The 19,452-nt window shown below is 38.2% G+C and overlaps 1 protein-coding gene across 2 annotated transcripts in view; it reads right to left on the bottom strand.

Annotated features, from left to right (window-relative positions):
- NELL1 (neural EGFL like 1) overlaps positions 1–19,452 on the bottom strand; it is a 936,950-nt gene that overhangs the window by 744,765 nt on the left and 172,733 nt on the right. For both annotated transcript variants that reach the window (XM_008004248.3, XM_008004241.3), the window contains exon 4: positions 2,164–2,334. In XM_008004248.3, coding sequence (XP_008002439.3) covers positions 2,164–2,334 — 171 coding nt within the window. The remainder of the gene's footprint in view (positions 1–2,163; positions 2,335–19,452) is intronic.

Consider the following 19,452-nt stretch of genomic DNA (forward strand, 5'->3'; position numbering starts at 1 on the left):
GGGAATCTAACGCAGTAGGCCAGAGGCAAAGCCTGGTTATCCATTTTTTTTAATATGTTCCCCAGGTAATTCTTAGGTACAGATTTTGGAATCATGTTTCTAGACTTTTCTGACATGAAAATCAAAATTTACTTTTCTTATTACCCAGTCTTCTGGGGCCATTTTTTCTCTGACCTACCTGAAAAATGTATTTGTGTTTAGATTCTACGAATCATTAACTAGCAGCAACTTCATAAACTTTCCCTCCAAGATCTTACATGAGGGACATGTTATGCCACAAGCCAAAGTATGAAAAATATTAAGAAAACAGAAAGAATATTTGGAATACCCTCAGTCAATTCTTTATAAATGGGAATGACTCTAAAGAATACTGTGAACTACAGATCTCCCATCCTCTTCTCACTCTCCTGGTAGAGAGGTCATGGTTGCCATGAAGGACATGCAGCATATGGAAGTTTGAAGGCAGGGTCAAAGAGGTGCCATTGATATGCAGAGTAAATAACAACCACCACCACCAATGTGGACTGAGCACTAAAGGTCAACCACCACCTAAGAACTTTTCTTGAGAGAAGAATGTCAGGAAACAGAGTACAACTTTTGGAAGGAAGAAACAAAAAATAGCATTGCAAGAAAGCAGCAGTATCTCCAGGACTCTGAAGTTGGAAATTACTAAACTAGGGTTTTATGACCTCTTTCTGTCCTGTGGCTCAGAAGGATAAGCAGGGCTCTTCCTCTACAATCCCATTTGGACAGCATGTGGGTGGTAGGTCACAGTGGGTCATAGGAGTGCTGCCTGACAGGCCACTTTAATTCTAGAGAGTTGAAGGGGGCAATGAGCTCCTGAAAGTGAAAATGGATATAGCAGCTAAGCATTGGCTTTATCCAGGCTGCCCAGCCCCGGTCTGCAGGGTACAAAGGAGCTAGTGGTTTCTATGGAAACTCTGTCCAGACATACTTACTATATCTGGTGGAAACCACAATTCTTCAGAAGTCTAAAAAGCACCTTAAATAGGTCACATCAAAATGGACCAAGACTCACCTCAAGATGGCAAACCTTCCCTTGAGCCTGACACCAGTTCCCTGCCCTTCCAATTCTTCTAAAAGAAACTGCAGAGTCAGAGTGGCAGGCACATTCAAGCATCTCCTCATGAGAAATGTGGTCTAAAGCTGACTGACCTTGGAATATCTCTCCTCTCGATGGTTTTCGGAAGGCAGGCTATCCCCAATATGCCTGTTCTTTATCCTGGGTTCAAGGGAGCAAGCCTTGTGTGGCTGAAAAGTCGTTTTAACTTTGATGGCATCATTAATGAGAATCAACAGTGCATGGGCACTGCTCAGAATGCAAAAAAAATCTCTGTAATTGGACTCGGGTCACTATCCATCAGGATTTTCAGTGGGTTCTGGAGAGATAAAAACTTTCCCCTTGAACACCATTATCCAGCTGTCCAGCCATAAATGATACAATAGAAGCCAATGGTCTCCCTCGTTCTTAAACTTTCATTAAGCCTGGCTCCAGTGACAGACAAGGGAGACAACATTTCCATCCCACCCAACCCAAAACCTCCTGTAAAACCCCCCAGACCTCACAAATAGTCCCACCATCCCCTGACAAGCTGGAAGGCTTATTCCTCTGGAGAAAATACACGGCATCAATTCCAAAAGGCTCATACAACAGCCTCTTTAAGAAGCCTCCATTTGGAAAAGATATTTAAGCAAAGGTGAGCTTGATGAAGTGAAATAGAATTAGCTGCTTCAGTAGCACAGGCTTCTCAGATTCATTCTAAGGTAGACGAGCTTATTCGCTTCCAAGTGGAATGAACTCAACAACAATATATCAATGTTAACTGTGATCACAGCTCCATGGAATTCCAGCCAGTGCCTGGAGCACACTGAGGTGCACTTACTATTCCCCAATCTGCAATCAACCTTTTGTACATTTGCTCCTAATCACGGGATACAGTTTCATCTTAATGAACTGTTTTCTTATCATATTACAGTTGGTCATTTCAGCATGCCTAATGTCCCATTTGGTAGGTTAAATTACAATTAGGGTCCCTTGGTGTTTGTTTCCTGGCAAGTCATGAAGGAATCTGATATTTTTTTCCCTTTTCCATTGCTTGATTTCAAGGGCAGAATCAGCAACGCTCAAAGACAAAGAAATACCTGTTACAGTCGACGTGGAGCAAGAGATGAGAGGCACTAACTGACAGGGCAACCTTGTGCCATCGTCCATCTGCCATCCGGTAAGGAAGTGCCTCTGTCCTTGGCTTCCCATTGTGTATGTAGTGATACCGAATCTCATCCCTCAGGCCGCTGCTCTCCAGTTCAAAATAGCTGTATGTAAAGGAACAAACATTTGTTTTATTTTAGTTCTGGATATCACAGCCATCATCAATCCCTCAACCCCTTACTACCGGGTCTCTCACAATCTAAAATTAGCTAAACATGACACAAAGAGCTAAGACCTGAAATCAATGCACTGTATGACACCCAATGAATCTATTGTCTGAGAACCCTCATGGCAACATCTTAAGCCTCTGAAACAGAGATCAATTGATCCACTGTGAGGTAACAACCCACAGCTAATTAGCAAAACTCAGTGCAGTGTTTCTTAAATACTTCAAAGTACAAATCAGAACCCTTCATGAATGTCTAAAAAAGGCCATTCATGTGGAATTGATCTATTGATGGTTATTTTTAGAACAATTATCTTTACTTTTTCAAGAATTAAAGGGAAATAGAAGTCATGTTGGACACAGGGATTGAAATACATTGTCAGAATGAAAAGATTAGTCTTTTTTCTTCTCCCTAAACAAAAAGATATAATTGAATAACAATTCCTAGATAATAAGCAGGGGAGAAAAGGTTGAAGCTAGACACAAAAGAATCAGTATTTCAAATTATCAGAGAATGAAATATGCAATTAAGTTTTTTCTTTTCCAAGATTATGATCCTGTTTTTCAGACCCATAAGAAATTCTTAGCCTTACCACCGTGGTCTGCACTTCAGTCATAAAATACTACAAGCAACTTTGGGACACTCCTCAGGCACACAACAGGGCTGGTACTTTCACAGGTGCCAGAACTATTTTGTTTCCTATGCCTCTCTTCTGAAATGTGTCATTGTCATCAACATTGGGCCTGATCTCACTGCCAAGGCTTGCAGTAGGTATTTCACATATACTAATTTATCACTCAAAAAACCCATGAGACTGGTATTATCTCTTTTTAAAAAACTTTAAAACTGAGATTAAGGATTAAACATACCCAAACCAGATTTAAACTTAGATCTAAATTTGACAGTGTGTGCACTTTCTACCAGTTTGTTGCCCATCCCAGAGGCATGATGACAAAGTGGTGAGGATAGCCTCTCCAGGCACTAACTCCAACAACTCATTCATACAGGCAAATCCAGAGCGATTTGCCTAGACAGGTAACTAGGCTTAATCCCTAGATTTGGAAGGGCCTGCTGCTTCTATTCTAATCCATTAAGCTGGCTAACCCCACGAGCCAAACTGTATTTAATCTAAAAGACAAAATGCATTTTCTATGAGGACTAAAATGAATCTATCATGAAACTCAGCCTCTATTGTGAGTGAATCCCAAAAGTCATGCCAAAGAACAAATACATATGTCTTGCTCATCTTTCACAGATCTGTCCAAAGTAAACAGTGAAGGGCAAGCAGAGAGTCAAGACCAGCCTCTGACTCACCTCATTTGCACCAGTACAAAGAATCATGCCCAAGGTCATAAACTAAAAGAGGTTATTTATACCATAGCAGCCAGCTTCTAGGCCCAGGTTCACACTTATTAGTAATAATTTATGTAATACATACTTTATAACACTGCACAAAAGGAAGTGCTTTAACAAGTCATTTATTTTAAGGGAATTCTCCAATTTCTTCTTAAGTTGTTAGAACACTGAAGAATCAAACAATCAGAGAACTTAGAGGTCAAGAAGATGTTATAGAGTATTGGCCATTCATTAATTCATTCAACATGTCTTTACTGAACACATAATGAAAAACTAAGAAGGGGTTTAAAATACATATCCCACTTCTGAAGGTGCTTTGTGACTAGTGAAGAAGGAAGTAAAATATGTCCCTCTCCCCCCAAAAAAAGGTGGAAAATGGCCTAAAAGGAACAAATGAGGAGGTAAAAAAAGTCATTTAATGAATGATTGCCATGTGCCAGGAATATGGCAAGTGCTTTCATAGACATCATCTTTTTAATTTCTTTAAGGTAGATTTCATTATCCCTATTTTATAGGTGATCAAAGATATTAAGTATCTTGCCCAAGACTATTTAGCACCTGTATAGAAATGCACCATAAGCTTATATTTGAGATCTTACCAGGATTCACACATCATGAGAAATCTCTCAATTACTTTACTTTGACCAATAAGCAACTACGGGGGGAAGGGACATGAGACCTTGAAAGGGCTTCAATCAATGACGATTAGAAATACAGAAGTCATCTGATGGAATCATTAAACAGGGAGGCAAATACATTTAACCAGATTTCATCATTATTCTCAGGGTCGTGGCCTCATTGAGCAAGTATTCAATGTATTATAAACAGATCTCTTAAAGATCACTTTATAAAGCACTGGAGTCAGTGATTACTTTGGAGTAATCACAAATATATAGCTATGAGAAGAGAAGTCTGTCCCAGTGTCAGGCAAATGATACTTGTATTTCAGACTAAAGTTTCTGGCCACATCCTGCACATATTCAAAAAGTGCTGCATCTCATGCAACTTGGATGAAAATCAAGATGATATATTTTTGAAAAAACATGTCAGATAATTGCTGAAGCAGCCTTAGGGACAATAAAAACACTGGATGGCTAAGCGACATCTGGATAAAATTCTTTCATGAGGGCTGGGAGGAAAATAAGTCAACATTTCCAGGCAGTAATGCTCTACAAATAAAGATGTGCGGCAACTCTGAGCAGAAAGTCATTTGGCCTGATGGGATTTGGCTGTAGCCTGGAGGGAAGACTCATGTTTTGTAGTAGAACCTTGTGACTCAGTGTGGTCTACAGACCACCAATAGCAGCATCACTTGTGGAATTTCAGATTATTGGGATAACCCAAGGTCTACTGCAGCAGAATCTGCGTTTCAACAAAACTCCCAGATGATTAATGTTCTACGTTTACATCTATGTTTAAGAAGCACTATAGTAGTATGCCAGGTGTTGCCTTACTTCCTGGCCAGCTGGTCATGATGAGGGGAGCAGAAGTTTGATGCTACCAGCAAGTGAATAGGAGCCATGTGGTGCTGCCAGGTAGAAGGAGGACACTGGAAGTGATAGTAGGCTGGTATCTAGTGAGCAATCTACCCCTCAGCAGTCCTCATGCTTCAGGACTCAGGTGTATTGGGGTTTTTTCAAGAGTCTATGGGGAGGGCAGCTGTATAAACGATAAAACTATAAGTCAGATTTTGTAAGCGAAAGATTTTGCAAGCCCTTAGCCTTGGACCTCAGCCAAGTGTGTTGTTCCAACAAACTGCCTTCACTCCCAGAAAAGTCGGCTCATCCTGCAAATATTTGAAAACAGCAGTGATATTCCCTCTTCTTTTTTCTTTTTCAAGCCAAGCATCCCTGGTACCTTCCTTTATACTCCCATCTCCATCTAAACTATGAACCCCTCCTGGACAAGGTTTCTGCCTTCTTCCTTTCTCCAGCCTTCCCCATGTTGGCCACCATGCTCTAGGCATGGTCAAATGAACCAATTTTTCACATAAATACAGCATCCAGGAATAAACGCATTGTACAGATGTGGTCTAATGCAAAGTACAGTGACACTATCACCTCCTTTGCTCTGAGCTGTGCACAACTATGCCTATACTGACTTTCCCATCAACTAACACCCCAAGATCTTTCACACAAAATGTTATGAAGGCAAATCTTTTCCAACCTGTATTTACTTAGCTGAATTTTTTAAGCCCAGGTGTTTACTTAGGTGCAAGGTAGACCCTACCCAGAATCAACATGCATAATTCCCCAAAGGTCCACCCTTGGGTATCAGGTATAATCAGTATTACCAGGAACTGAAGTCAATTTTCATAAGACTATCTGAATTCCTTAGTAGACTGGAAAGAAATTCAGGAGCAATAATTCTAAAAATATAGATAAAGATCAATCAAGTTATTTTTATTAAAATTTTTATCATTTTCTCCAAAATTGATACCAAAGGTATCCTATTTTGAGATTACACACATATATAATATTAAAATATAATATATAATATAATTTTATATTTATATATTTATAAAATTTTATGTTTATATAATATATAAAATATATATTTTTATATATATAATAGAAGGGCTAGATATATTCAAAATGTTAAAGTGATTATTGCTGGATGAATTATGTGGCTTCTGTGTACAAGAGTGAAAACAGTAAAAGTTAATTTTAGATGGTATCCAGCACTAATTCACAAGTAAAGGTAAAACATTTCTTAGAAAAGGTCTCTTTTCCAGTTATTCTACAAGGATATATACTAGCTATTTAGAGAAATATATCACACCCCAAAGAGCTCCAGAGTTAGTGCAGTACCTGCTTACATTCCAACAACGATTCTTCTGTGGCCCAGAAGAAACCATTGCTTCCTAGGAGTCTGGGTGGGGACGTCAAAGCAAAATGGATTTGGGAAACAAGACGACACCCTTTCCCAGTGTGTACCCCTAGCAGAACCCTCCAGATAGAGAGAAACCCAGGTAGGCGTCCAGCTACTTTCTATAAAAGGAAAAAGCCACCACATATATAGAGAGAGTACCTGGGTAGATCATTTCCCCAAATCCTGGAAAATCCTAAAGATGATGAAAAAAATAAGTTTCCCAGCATAGTACCTACAATTTTGTAGGACCTCAATAAAGGGTAACTCTATTTTAATGGGCAATAATAATAACAATGATAACAAAAACAATATAGCTAACATTATTTATGTAATAATAGCTAATACTTACTGAGTATTAATCATTACTAGGAGAACTGCCTTTAGATCTGTATATTTCATATCAAAATCATTCCTACCACAAACCTGTAAAATATTTTACTTGTTTTAACAAATATTTCTATAGTACTGACTATGGGCCAGGCACTGGTCTGCAAATATTTACTCAAGTAATCCTCATAACAACGTTAAAAATTACCAACTATTATCATCCCTATTTTGTAAAAGATGAAACCAAAGTACAGAAAGATTAAATAACTTGCCCAAGTTTATACGCGTAGATAAGAACAGATCCAAGATTTAAACAAAAGCAGTCTAGTTCCAGGCTTCATGCTTTATGCTGCAACTCAAGTCCATATTTTAACCACTACCTCATTTTACAGCTATGAAATTAAAGATATAAAGCTCAAACCACTATAGGAGGCAGAGCCATGACTTGAACCTGAGTCTGGTAGACACCAAAGTGTGGTGGCAACACCCCATTACTTTCTACTGTGTCAGGTTTTTAAAATATATTATCTGTAATTCTGCCAACAATCTTAAACGATATTTCTTGTTATATTCGTAAGTGTGAAGTGTGAGATCCAAAATGATAAACTGCCTTGCCTGCAGCCATATCACGCCCACGATTCAAATCCAGGTGTGCTTAATTCCACCACACTGTGCTCCTCACTGGGTTCAGTGGCATGATCACATCAGCGTCAGAGGACAAAACAGTTCCAGTGAACTCAGGCAGCCTCCATCCATGGTTCTCATGATGCCCTCAGTCAAGGTATGCTGCCAAGTCATACTATTGCAGACCCAGGGGCCAGCCCTCATTCTTTATGCTAATCTCATCACTCTGGAAAGAAATGCTACAGTTGTTCATGTTGAAGCTCCTTTTTTTTTTTGAAACAGAGTCTCACTCTGTTGCCCAGGCTGGAGTATAGTGGCACGATCTTGGCTCGTTACAACCTCCACCTCCCATGTTCAAGCCATTCTTCTGGCTCAGCCTCCTGAGTAGCTGGGATTACAGGCGCCCCACCACCATGCCTGGTTAATTTTTGTATTTTTAGTAGAGACGGGGTTTCACCATGTTGGCCAGGCTGGTCTCGAACTCCTGACCTCAAGTGATCTACTCACCTCAGCCTCCCAAACTGCTGGGATTAGAGGCGTGAGCCACCGCGCCCAGCCCATGTTGAAGTTCCTGTATCTTTCCTGGTCCTAAATCCACTGTTTGGCTGACAAAAAGATTAAGCTAACAATACAAGGCAGGTATACTGTGCCACACCTTAGACCAGGGGTCTCAATGGCTATGTGTCTTGAAAAAGAGGCAGTACCACCATTTTTAATGAAGTAGTAGTGAGACTACTGAAGCTTGAGTTGCAACCTTAAACCTGCCAGACAAACCATGTGATTTTTGGCATATCACTGCCAAAAATGATATCGTATCACTGTCCCTCTATGCCTTGGATTTTTAATGTGTCTTAAATAAAGTAATTATATCTGATCCACAAAGCCCTAGGATTCCTCAAAAGGCTCTTAGAGTCCATGGCAGAGGGAAAAGACAAGGCCCATTACCTTTTTTAACCAGAGCAACTTCACTGTCATCTATTACATAAATTGGAGTTTCCTGTAAGATTTCATTTGGATAAAAGAATAGTTTTAAACTACTCTTTTAAAAAACTATTCTTAAAAGAAATAGTTTTAAACTATTGAACTAAATAATTTTTAAAGTCCAGTTCAGGTCTAAACTCCTAGAATTCTTATGCTAATTTGCATCTGATTGGTTGGTCAATTAGTTTCATTCTATTCTTGATATTATGTCCACATTCAGGCTCCAGACTCCTTATCAGCCTGGAGGAGAGAAGAATGAGAGGTAAGTGTAGCAGATGTAGCTAATATCTACACCCCGCCTTCTCCCTGGGCACTGGGCACATACTAAAGTATATTCTCCAGTTCCCTTTAATCTAGAAGGGACCACATGAGTAGTTGTCACCAAAAAAAACACCATGAGCAGAGGTGCTGTGTATTATGTCCAGGCCAAAACAGTTAACAGAGGATGTGCTTTATCCATGCCAGTTGCAGAGGTCCAGTGGAGAATTCTGAGGCCTTATTGGGTGGTGGCACCATATGGTGGAGAAAGTTTGGGTCTATAAATGACTTCATGGAGCACAGATACCTTTCCTCACACAGATTAACACTGAACTGGGAAGTAAACAAAAATAAACTTTTACTGATAATAACCAGTGAAATTTAGAGATTACTAGTCTACCTTGACTCAGTAGAGAGAGATACAGAAACATGAAACCAAAGAAAGGCAAAAAGAAAAAAAGCTGAAAAGTAACAATGGGCACAAGTCATTGCTGTCTATAAGTAAAAAGAAATGGCAGCAGGTGTCTACGTGTGCATGTGTCTTTATAGCAGCATGATTTATAATCCTTTGGGTATATACCCAGTAATGGGATGGCTGGGTCATATGGTACTTCTAGTTCTAGATCCTTGAGGAATCGCCATACTATTTTCCATAGTGGTTGAACTAGTTTACAATCCCACCAACAGTGTAAAAGTGTTCCTATTTCTCCACATCCTCTCCAGCACCTATTGTTTCCTGACTTTTTAATGATTGCCATTCTAACTGGTGTGAGATGGTATCTCATTGTGGTTTTGATTTGCACACCAGCTTTGTAAGTGAAAACACCTCCAGATGGCCTGCCCAGCTGTCTACTCTTCTCACTGAAGCCATAAAAGTGGTAGAATAGAGATAAGTCATCCTTTCTGGGCTCTGTCCAAATTCCTGATCCACAGAAACTGTGAGCAAGTTTTGGGGTAGTTTTTTTTTATACATCAATAGAAACTGGAACACTCTAACTTCAGGTATACAGATTTTTATTATATCTTTAAAAAATTAAAACTATAACTTAAGTATGTTTCTATTAAATGCCTGGGTCATTGGCCAGATAACCAAATCTCAAAATGTTGATTTTCTGCTTATAAATAGCACCACAGATATATAACTATGCATTTTCTTTTAACTTATAAAAATAGAATTCTACCAAAAATGCAATTTAATATAAATAAACCATTATATATTTTAAAATACACAGTTTTCAGAGGCTACTTAAAGAAATAAATACCTTAGGACTACTTTGATATCTTTCTCATTCATCTGTTATTTATCTTGTATCAAACCCAAATATTTTGGCCTCAAGCTTCTTGTTTACACTAATGGAAGTGGCCCCGTTGTTGGTTCTTTCACAAATCAGGTATCTTTGGGTTTCAGGTCCATGTGCCCTTTAAGGCTACAGAGCTATCTGACTAAACTAAGGGAAAGTCTTGATTTTCCTAGACAAACTTCTGGTACTCTCAACCTCTGTTTCCTTCATTCAGAGCAATATGGAAAAAATATATACCAGAAAAAAATAAGCCAGGTATAAAGAGGCTTCAGAACCCAGACATCTTGCGATCAATCCCTCCCCTCTGCCATTCAATCCATGTGTGAATGTGGGCAGGACACACCATTTCCCTAAACCTTCTTTTCTTCATCTAGTTGAAAATAAACATCTACTTCACAGATTTGTTTTGAGAATAAAATGACATACATTTGTAAATTGTCTTACAAACTGCCTAGTATCCAATATTGATTATGATTTCCCTTCATCTTTCTACATACATGAAAATAAACAGCCTTACAAAGGTGCGATGCTGCTGAAAGCATACGCATTCTGCCTTTTCTCAGAAAGAAGTGTTTTTCTACCTTCCCCTTCCTCTTGTTTAGACTAGACCTGGTGATTTTACTTGTAGTTGTAAGGTTACATATTAGTTCTGTACTCAATCTTCTTAGCAAACATATAGCAAGAGATTAATCGCGACAGCAATTACCAACTGCCTTTGTTACTGAAAATAAAACACTCACTGTTAAATGAAATGTAAAACTCTGGCTCTTTATGCCCATTCAAAACTCTTCTATTATACTCTTTAAAAATCCACATGGTATTAGCCATGTTGTATTTAATAAAGTAAAGGCTGGCTTCTAACTTCCCTAGAGAACCAGGAAAAATACATGAAACTTCAGGCAAGTTAAGATAGAAAAATAAAATTAGTGACAGAATACACTTTAAAAGAAAATCAGCTAATTTAGCAGGGCAGGACAAGGGGCGAGGAATCATTTGGTTTTGATTGTCAAGGACTGCAAATAAAGTAAAATAAAAACATTCATTAAGCAACCAAGCCGAAGGCACTAAGCTTGGAATTGCACAACTGCATCTTAAGACTAAGGTATAACTTTGGATCTCCAGGAACTCAAAATTAAGATGTTTATGAATATCAAGATTTAGGAAATAGGCACTAAATACATCATGGTGGTTGTAGTTGTAGTGGTAATGGTAATCGTACTCATGACCAAAACATATGTAGCACTTTCTATACTTCTTTCTAAATTTTATCTAAAATGCCTAAAAAAGAAATATTATTGTTCCCAAACAAGAAATATAATCTTCAGTTTTCTAAATTCTTTTATTTCTATTGTTCAGAAGTAAACTGATGTATCTATAAAGGTACTCAGTGGAAAATTTCCCTCCCATCCTGTACCCAGTCTTCCCAGTATCCAACAACCCTTATAGGCAACTAGTGTTGGTGTCCCATGTATTCGTACAAAGTTTTTTATGGTAAGCTCTTTTAGAATAGTTTTATATTTGCAGAAAGTTACAAAAATAGAGTTTCCACATATCCCACACCCAGTGTGCCCTATTAATGAACCAATACTAATAGTTTATTAACCAAGTCTATCTTTTATTTAGATTTTCTTAGTTTTTACCTAATACCCTTTTTACATTCCACATTCTTATCTAGGATGCTACAATACATTTGTTTGTCATGCCTCCTCAGGCTCCTTTAGAGCTGTGCCAGTTCAGACTTGTCTTGTTTTTTTTATGACCTTGACAGTTTGGAGGAGTACTGGCCAGGTATTTGGTAAAATATCTGACAATTGGGATTTGTCTAATTTTTCTCATAATTAATACTAGGGTTGTGACTTTTGGGGAGGAATACCATAGAAGTAATGTGCAAATCTCACAGCATCATATCAAGAATGCATTCTACTACATGACATCACTATTGATGTTACTGTCAGGGTTTATCTCCCTGGCTTAGTGTTTGTCAGTTTTCTCCATTATAAAAATACTCTTTCCCTTCCCAGTTCTATATTGTCCACTTTGGAAGGAAGACACTCTGTGAAGCCCACACTTTAGGAGTGGAGAGTTATATTCCACCTCCTTGAGGATGGACTATTGAAATGAAAATACTCATTTTACATAAATTATTAGAATTTTACTACATGGGATATTTATCTATTCTCATTTATTTATTTATTCAAACACTTATTATATCAGTGTAGACTCACGGGTTATCACTTTTTACTTTGGTTTATAATCCAACACCGTTTATCTTGTTGCTCAAATTGTTCCAGCTTTAGCTGTTGGACGTTTTTCAGCTGGTTCCTTTGACTTACTCCCATCATGTTTCCTGTTTTGTTTTATTTTATTTTGAGCATTTCCTTACTTTCTAGTACTACAAGATGCTCAAGGCTCATCTTATATATTTCCTGATCCAATCCTAAAATCAACCATCTCTCCAAGGAAGTCTTGTTCCTTTTACTGGAGAATGGTATTAGAAATCAAGATTTGGCCACTACGTGTGCTCATTGCTATGAGATATTGTTGCATCTGAGCTCTCTCAGCCAACAGAGCAAAGAAATATATGTGTGTGTATAACAATCAGTATATACACACATATCTGTAAATATTTCTATATGTATCCATTTGTATCTAAAGCTAAACATGAATTCATACTGATGTCTTAAACTCTAATCCGTTATCACATAGATAATTCTAGTCTCTGTCCCATGCTTATCTGTAATCTCCCATGATCTACCATCCATTAACTTAATTATTCACTTTCTCTATACATGTATAGTGGTTTTAATATCATTAACCAATATCCGCAGGTAAACAACTGTATCAACTCAAGTGAAGGGTCTATATACAGTTCCTTCGGCCTTTAGTCCTACCTTCTCCATTCATGTCCAAAGTTCCGGAAGTCAGCTCCTATTTCCCCAATCCCCATTGTTGAGGTTATTTCATACATTTGTAATACAGTTAGATAATTCTATTACATTCTGAATTCCATCCTGGGATCTCTTAACTTCCTAAATGATTTTTTTAAATATGCACGCATTGAGGTTTATTCTCTGCGCTGTAAGGTTCTGTGGCTTTTGACATATGCATAGTGTCATGTATCCACCATTACAGAATTACACCCAATAGTTCCACTACCTAAAAAATTCCTCTGTTCTTCACCTATTTAACTCTCCCCCAACTCCCAAAGCCCTGGAAATCATTAACCTGTTTGTTATCCTTTTTTTCATCTTTTTTTTTTTTTTGTGGCTTTTTCCAGAATGTCATATAAATGGAATAATACAGTATTCAGCCTTTTCAGACTGGGTTCTTACGCTAAGTAATATGCATTAAAGATTCATCCAAATACGATCAACCATTAAAAAAAAAAAAAAAAAGATTCACCCATATCTTTGCATGGCTTAGTCATGCATTTTTTTTATAGCTGAGTAATACATCATATAGATGTACCACAGTTCATTTATCCATTTACTTATTGAGGGACTTGGTTACTTCCTGTTTGTATGCAGGATTTTTTGTGAAAACAAGTTTTCAAATCAATTGGTTTGAAATAAGTTTTCAAATCAATAGGTAAATACCTAGAAGTGCAATTACTGGATTTTGTGATAAGACTATGTTTAGCCTTGTAAGAAACTGCCAAACTGCCTTCCAACGTGGCCGTACTACATTACACTCAGACCACCAATAAACAAGGATTCCTGTTGCTATTGATTCCCACCAGCAATGTTGGGGGTTTTTTGGATTTTACCCATTCTAATTGGTGTGTAATGGTATCTCATTGTTTTAATTAGCATTTCCCTAATGATAAATGATATTCAGCATTGTAATACGCTTATTTCCCATTTACATATCTTCTTTAGTAAGATGTCTATTCAGATATTTTGCCTATTTAAAAAAACTGGGTTGTTTATTTATTGTTGAGTTTACTTACTGTTGAGTTTCAGGTGTTCTTTATATATGTTGGATATAAATCCTTCCTCAAATGTGTGTTTTTCAAATTTTTCTTCCAATCTATAACTTGGTTTTTTTGTTTGTTTTGAGACAGAGTCTTGTTCTGTCACCCAGGCTGGAGTGCAGTAGTGTGATCTCCACTCAGTATAAGCCCCACCTCCTGGGTTCACGCCATTCTCCTGCCTCAGCCTCCCGAGTAGCTGGGACTACAGGCACCTGCCACCACATCTGGCTAATTTTTTTTTTTTTTTAGCAGAGATGGGGTTTCACTCTGTTAGCCAGGATGGTCTTGATCTCCTGACCTCGTGATCCACCCTCCTTGGCCTCCCAAAGTGCTGGGATTACAGATGTAAGCCACCGCGCCCAGCCTATAACTTGTTTTTTTAATCTCTTAATCTTTCTAGTAGAGCAGAAGGCTGTAGCTGTAATAAAAATCTAACTTAACAACTGTTTCTTTTATGGATCATGCTATTCCTGTTGTACCTAAAAGCTCATCACCGAAGGTATGTTTTCTTTTAGGAGTTTTATAGTTTTGCATTTTACATAGTTTTATAGTTTTGCATTAAAGTACATAATCTATTTTGAGTTAATTTTTGTAAAAGGTATAGGGTCAGTATGCAGCTAATTCTTTTGAACACAAATGTCCCATTGTGCAAGCATCATTTGTTAGGAAGAAAAGAACCTTTTCTCCAAAGGTTTCTTATGCTATGAAAGCAAGTATAAATATACTATTTTGTCCTACCTCTTTAACACAAATGGTAGCATAGTATTCTCACTGTTCTATACTTTTTTCAATTGATGTAATAAGAAAGCTTTCTTATGCAGACAGCATTTTCTTTATTTTTACTGTTTTCAATTTGATATATATTCTCCCACTCAAAATTAAAATCACTCACTTATCTACAACACAAATCCAAATTACAACTAGGTAAAGGGCCATTTTCTCAAGGCTAAGCCAGGCTTACATACTGTGAAAGCAAGATTGAAAATCATATATGCAAAGAAGGCACTAAGTGTAAAGATAAGTAAGTAACAAGCGCAAGGTAATACAAAAACCTTTGATATGTATGCCTCTTGTCAAAGATTTTACATGTCACTCGATAAAATAAAAAATGATGGAAAGATAGACAACAATACAAGCTTGACCTTTAAAACGAGGAGAGGAGATCCACTCCTGAATGGTGATGTAAGAACGTTTCAAAAAGAAGCTAGATGTAGAAGAAGATCTAGACTGGAGTGAAATGGGTAAGAAAAGTGCTTCAGGAGTGGGGAAAACGTAAAAACATGGAGGAAGAAATGTGTCTGGCATGCTTAGGCAACAAAGAAAGAAGTATGAACAGCACTGATGATGTATACAAACAGATCAGAGGAGTTGTGAAGCAACAGAAAGGTAAGTTGGAGCTAGATTCATAGAACCAACCACCGACATTTGGCCCTTTGGCCCTTTTCCTATAGCCTAGTAGTTCTCAAACTATTTTACGTTAGGACTGATATGCAGGTAATGTTCAAACACTCCCACGGGTGTCACCAGTTATATAAAATTTGTTTTCTTATCTCTAACTCCAGTCCTTTCTCCATCTCTCAGAAAGTGCATCATAACAGTGACTCTATGTACCCTGACTCCACAGTAACATGTTAGGGTGCTTTTTTTCTTTTGAGACGGAGTCTCACTCTGTCACCAGGCTGGAGTGCAGTGGCATGATCTCGGCTCACTGCAAGCTCTGCCTCCCAGGTTCACACCATTCTCCTGCCTCAATCTCTCAAGTAGCTGGGACTACAAGCGCCTGCCTCCACATGGGGCTAATTTTTTTGTATTTTTAGTAGAGACGGAGTTTCACCGTGTTAACCAAGAGGGTGCTTTTTTACATAAATAAATCACAAATTTATATCTCCAGTCTAGACCTGTCTTCTGAACTGTATACTTGTATAACCAACTATCTACTCAGCATCTCTCCCTGGATACCCCAAACTCAATACTCGCAAGACATAACTCCTAATTCTTTCCCCAAAACCTGGGCCTCATCCATTATATCCTATATCAGAACAGAAGCTAAAAACTTAAGCATTGTCTTTGACACCTTTCTCTCCCCAGCACCTGATGTGCATACCATCAGCAAATTCTGTCACTTCTGTTCCAAAGTATCTACCATATTTATCCATTCCAAATCTCCTTCACAGCTATCATCCTTATCTTATCCACCAACATCCACTACTAGCAACTATATAGATTCCTATCAGGTCTCACTGAATCCACCCTGGCCCATTCCAATCTATTCTACAGCCAAAGTTATGTTTTTAAAACAAAAATCCAATCATATTATCAACTTCTTCCAAGCACCCCCACTTCCAACTTTAAAATCCATCAATGTCTTCTTATTCCTATTGAGTTCAAGCCTAGAAGTCTTAGGCATGGGCTTCAGGAACCTACATGCTCTAGCCCCTGCCTATCTTTCCAGTGTCAACTTTCTCATTCTCTATCTTGCCCTCTACACACCAACGTTCTTTCAAGTCTTCAAACATACCATGATCCCTCCCACTACAATGTACTTGCTCCAACTACCTGGAAGGCTCTTAACCCATTCTTTCCCTAGCTAACTTCTACTCATTCAGCTCTCACTTTTAATGTCACCTCCCCAGGAAGTCCATTGACATGCACTCCCTACCACCACCTAGGGTTTTTTTTTTAATGAGACTATGCTCCTTTCCTTCACAGCTATCTGTTTGTGCTTACATATTTTTCTCATTATTTTGTTAACATCTGTCTCCCACTGGATAAGCTTTATGAACACATGGACTATATGTTTTTCTCACCATGGTGTCTTCAGAGCCTAGCGTAACACTTAGCATACTGTAGTGACTTAATAAATATTTTTGGAATAAATGAATAAATATAGTAATATCTGGATTTTAGTAATAGTAACAAATTACAGGTAGCATGCCTTAGTGCTGATTGTGATACAACAAAGGGTATGACATTGCAGTTGACAATCACTCTTATAGAAAATAAGTTACTCATCAAGAAGGTAATTCAGTAAAAGCACCATTTAAATAAAAATAATAATAAAATAATAATAATAATAATGGCTAACATTTATCAAGTCTTACCACATACCACCTTAGTAATTACTTTATATACAATATTGCACTAAATTCTTGGAACAACCCACTAGAAGGAGGTACTATCATCATCTTCATTTAACTAGTGAAGAAAGCAAGTCAGAGAGAAGTTAAATGATGACCAAAGACACAAAATTAGGACAATGATGCCTAAGTCAGGCCCTCTTGGAAGAAAGAACTATGAGAATCAACACAGACCAACCTGTCCTATAACTGAAATTTCCACTACCCATAAGAGTCACCGGGAAGGCTGACATCATGAGCAGTGCGTTCAGCTGGATATGAGGCCAGCCACCATGAGCTGGAAATGAACTACCCTTAACAGAAGCAACATGGAACCCTCCTCTGTTCCTGGTGCTGATGGCTCCACAGTACTGGAGGATGAGACTGGGTGCCGTAGGAAACATGTTCTAGTGGCTGTTTCTGTTAGGAAGACATGAGCTCTCAATAAATGTAGTGAGATAAATTTTATGGTAAAGTACTTATCATAACTGGCACGCTATAAGAACTCAATAAATGTCAGCTATTATTATTGTCGTCATTATTTAAATGTTAATTTTGCTGAATTGCCTCCTTGATAAGAAACTTTTATTTTCTACAGTGATTCTCAACTTCAATGTCAAGGCAGTTTGATGTATCACCATCATCTGTGAGATGTGCCATATGTAATTTATTACTGCTAATAAAAGCCAGAGGTTCGTTAAGGTATTCATTCATTTATTTCAAAAATATTAAGTCTCTACAACTTGCTAGGTGCTTTGCTAGGTTGTAAAGACACAGTGATGAACAAAAACAGATATGATCCGTGTGTTCACAGAGCTTACAATCCAGTGGGAGACAGATGTTAACAAAATAATCACACTAATAAATGTAAAATTGGAAACGAATAAGCACTGTGAGAGAAAAGAACACGGTTCTGTGACAAAACCTGAATCAGTTTAAGTCACACTGGGATAAAGCCACCCGGCCTGAAAAGCACAGGCTAAACATGAGCATTGTGAAGAGTCTCATAAAAGTGTATGGTCACTAAGAAGAACAGTGCTTAGGAATGAGCTTAGAAGATGGAGCCCAGATGGGCCTAAGTGGTAACAGTCATTCACAGTGAGACACTGAAACAGGTGAGGGCTATGCAGCAAATCTCTCAGGAGGCCATTAGTAAGACCAATGTAGCAAGCTCCCACCCAGCCTACCTGCTACTACAGGAGCCTCCTCCATACCCAGTATCACTGCTAGTGGAAATAATGACTAAACATTCCCACCCCCTACCCTGAATTCCCTGTTCCCTCCTCAGGAGAGGACACCTGGATCAGGTGAATTCATCTATAAAATCTATTTGCCTAGAGCTAATATATGTAAGTGAACATTTGCCTAAAGCAGCTTTATCTGAAACCAAATTTGACAAAAACCAATTTACTTTCCTATCACATGTGAATTCTTATAAATTTCACAAACATGAATTTTTATGTTAGTAGTACTATCAGGGGAAATCACCATTAAGTAGACTGGCCATTAGGCAAATTGATTTTAGAATCATGTATTTTGGGCAAACTTGAAACACCTAAGCCCAATCTGCAGCAGTTCAAAAAGGTAGATGAGATGGCTCTGGGTCATAGTGCTTTCTCTCACTGTCAATAAAACCCTAGGAAGCTAATATACCCAGGGTCCCCCCCACCTTCCAAAACAACTAGCAGGCTTCAAAATTAATCAACTTATCCTGTGCTACCATAATTCCTGTTATGTTCTTCATCTCCAGAATGCCCAGGAGCTTCCTGGCCACCATCATCATGAAGCTGCCTTTATCAAATTTTTGATAAGCTCAGTTCATTCAGGTATCAAGGGGACACAGCCACTGTAAACACTTTAAAAGTGTTCCTCAAACATGAGGGTGCACATGAGTCAACTTGTCAAAATGCAGGCTCTGATTCAGAAGGTCTGCTGGGGTCTGAGAGATGGCATTTCTAGTAAGCCCCAGGTGACGCTCTTGCTGCTGGTCTGCAGGCCACACGATGAGCAGCAAAGTCTTATGAAATGAGTACGATTGTTAAGATGTGCAGGTTGAACTGGAGATGAAATTTACTAGATATGAGAAGGGATTCTTCTCAGATCTTGGACATAAGAATGCAGGAAGATATCAGAGACTTACTCACATGTCCGTGGAGTTTGAAACAGTGATGCAAACTTTCTCTGAGAGAGTTTGCCAATGACTCTCAAACATTAAGAAAGCTTCAAAAGTCAAGTTCCCTAAAAAGGT

Source organism: Chlorocebus sabaeus, chromosome 1 (assembly GCF_047675955.1).
Source record: "Chlorocebus sabaeus isolate Y175 chromosome 1, mChlSab1.0.hap1, whole genome shotgun sequence".
Classification (NCBI taxonomy): Eukaryota; Metazoa; Chordata; class Mammalia; order Primates; family Cercopithecidae; genus Chlorocebus; species Chlorocebus sabaeus.